Source organism: Aedes albopictus, chromosome 2 (genome assembly GCF_035046485.1).
Source record: "Aedes albopictus strain Foshan chromosome 2, AalbF5, whole genome shotgun sequence".
NCBI lineage: Eukaryota > Metazoa > Arthropoda > Insecta > Diptera > Culicidae > Aedes > Aedes albopictus.
In genome coordinates, this window is record NC_085137.1 from 201,837,794 (window position 1) to 201,840,058 (window position 2,265).

Consider the following 2,265-nt stretch of genomic DNA (forward strand, 5'->3'; position numbering starts at 1 on the left):
GGCCTTCTATCAAAAAGTCATTTTTGGAGTGAACATATTGCCTTTCCAGTACACTTAGTGTACGAGAAAGGCAAAAATGATGAAATGCATCCAGTTTGTTTTGTCTTAAACAAATGTCCCATCCAAATTTGGTTCAAACCCGTAATGGTCGATTACGCTTTCATTTCTTTATCAGTGTTTTTGTATGAAATCACTAATGCTAATGTTGTAAAATTCAAATATGCACCAGTTACCCAAAAAATTAATTGCTTTAGAATTGCAAATATGCCATCGGACTTCTCATTATATTGCAACATGAAGAGTAAATTTCAAAACTATATATTTTGTACTATATCCTATCGAGATGAATCGTCACAGCTTAAACATGGTTTAACTTCAACAACACTTTCAGAACTTTCCTCCGCATTTAATAGTGCGAAAGTCCAGCCGTTTTGATCACAGTGGTGGGTGCTGGAGCGTGGTAGTGGGCAACAGCCGGAGCAGCATGGACATAAGCTGGCTGAGCGATAACTTTGGCAACAGGCTGGGCAATGGCAATCTTGTGCACCGGTTGGGGGATCTTGATGTCGGTTGGCTCACGGTGAACGACAGCGTTGAATCCGTTGTGGTCATCAGCGGTGTATTCAACGGTACGCTTGTGGCCATCCGAATCGATTAGGCTGTACTGGCCATGAACCTGATCGCCGTGACGAGTTTCGTGCTGATCCTTAATGTCGCCGGTGTGCTCGTCGTGCACTCCGTACGAGAAGTCATACTGAGCGTTGTGATCGTCGTGAAGTTCAACCTGCTTCACGAGCGTTGGTTGAGCGATGGTCTTCACAATAGTGGGCTGGGCAATGGTCTTCACGTATGTTGGCTGAGCAACAGTTTTCAGCAGAGTCGGTTGCGGTTCGTGATGATAAGCAATGTGAGCGGGCTCGTGGTACGAAGTGTGCAACTGTTGGACCGGAACAACTCCTGCACTAGCAACGGCCAGTACGGCGAAAAGGGCTACAAACTGATATGAGAAAAGTTTAAGATTGATGTTTTCACCTCTTTCACTTCAAAACCTACTTTGAATGCCATGTTTTCAGAAGAATGAATGGTTTATGACCGGACGGCTTCGAGTTACTGATGACTTCCCTTGCATCCATGCCGTTTATATACTTAAGCAGTGCGAAGATAGTTCTTCGGGGTCTTCCTACGTCACAGTTGATGTGTATCCTTTTGCAGCGGCCTCTCGCTCAAAACTTCGCGAATTTTTTTTTTGCTCATAAATGTGTTGCATTTTCCGCACAGCTTCCTGAACGTAACCTCTTCGTCTCACCTCTTAGGTGTCGTGTGTGGTACGGATGCAAGACCAAGCGAGAAACCAAGAGACACAGAGAGCGGGTCACTTCTCACGCTAAAGTAGATTTACACACTTGTTCCATCAGCCAAGTGGCAGTGAAGTAGTAGATTTTCTTTTGACTACCACATTATTTGATGCGAATATTCATGAAGTAATACAAATTCACACTGTTAAAATAACAAAAAAAAAAAAACATCTCATTGTTATGAGTTCTTATCAACTTTTTCAGGATTACTGAAGCCAATCCAGAATTTTATTTTGACTTCTGTCTTAACCACTTCAAAATTGTTTGGCTGCATTTTGTATTTGAAGGGGACAATAAATTTGTTAAGTTTTAATTACATTTCATATGAAATTCATTTTTTAAACCAATCCTTTTGTCCATTGTTCGCCAAGCCGGTTCGTCACGCTAGATTTGGCTCAAAATGAAGAAAACAACAGTTGATACTCTTAGGTATGTACAAGATTGTAGAAAATTATAACTCGCTAACACTTTTTTTAACAAGATTTTAGCCCTGGTTAGTTCATCTCGGGACCCACGCTTTATTTTCCTTCTGAAGGATGAACTCACATTTTGTGAGTTTATCGGGAGTGGGATTAGGTCTCAGGTCCTCGGCGTGATAGTCACGTGCTTTAACCTTCACACCGGATCCGCCCCACACGCTTAAACTTTATTCAATTGCGGGTTCAGTCATGCAAAAGAGCATGAGGATCTGCACCCTCGCACACTATGTCTGAACCAGCTACTTACTTACTACTTTCAGTCCTGAGCACCCACGGTAGTGAATAGGGCCGAGTTAAAAGATGTCCATCCTGGGCGATTGCTTTCCATCGCCATGACCTGTGGCCAGGTCAAATTTCTGTTGACTTGCTTTATTTCATTGCTGAGGCTGCGCTGCCACGAGCCTCTGGGTTTGCATCTGCTGCGATGTCTT

The 2,265-nt window shown here is 43.0% G+C and overlaps 1 protein-coding gene across 1 annotated transcript; it reads right to left on the reverse strand.

The window, feature by feature from the left end:
* Nucleotides 1–302: 302 nt before the first annotated feature.
* Nucleotides 303–1,204, reverse strand: LOC134286747 (cuticle protein 7-like). Its single transcript, XM_062848413.1, has 2 exons — nt 1,054–1,204; nt 303–997 (listed from the first exon to the last, which is right to left on the reverse strand). The coding sequence occupies exons 1-2, from the start codon at nt 1,063–1,065 to the stop codon at nt 407–409; spliced, it is 603 nt and encodes a 200-aa protein (XP_062704397.1). The 5' UTR covers nt 1,066–1,204; the 3' UTR covers nt 303–406.
* Nucleotides 1,205–2,265: the final 1,061 nt, after the last annotated feature.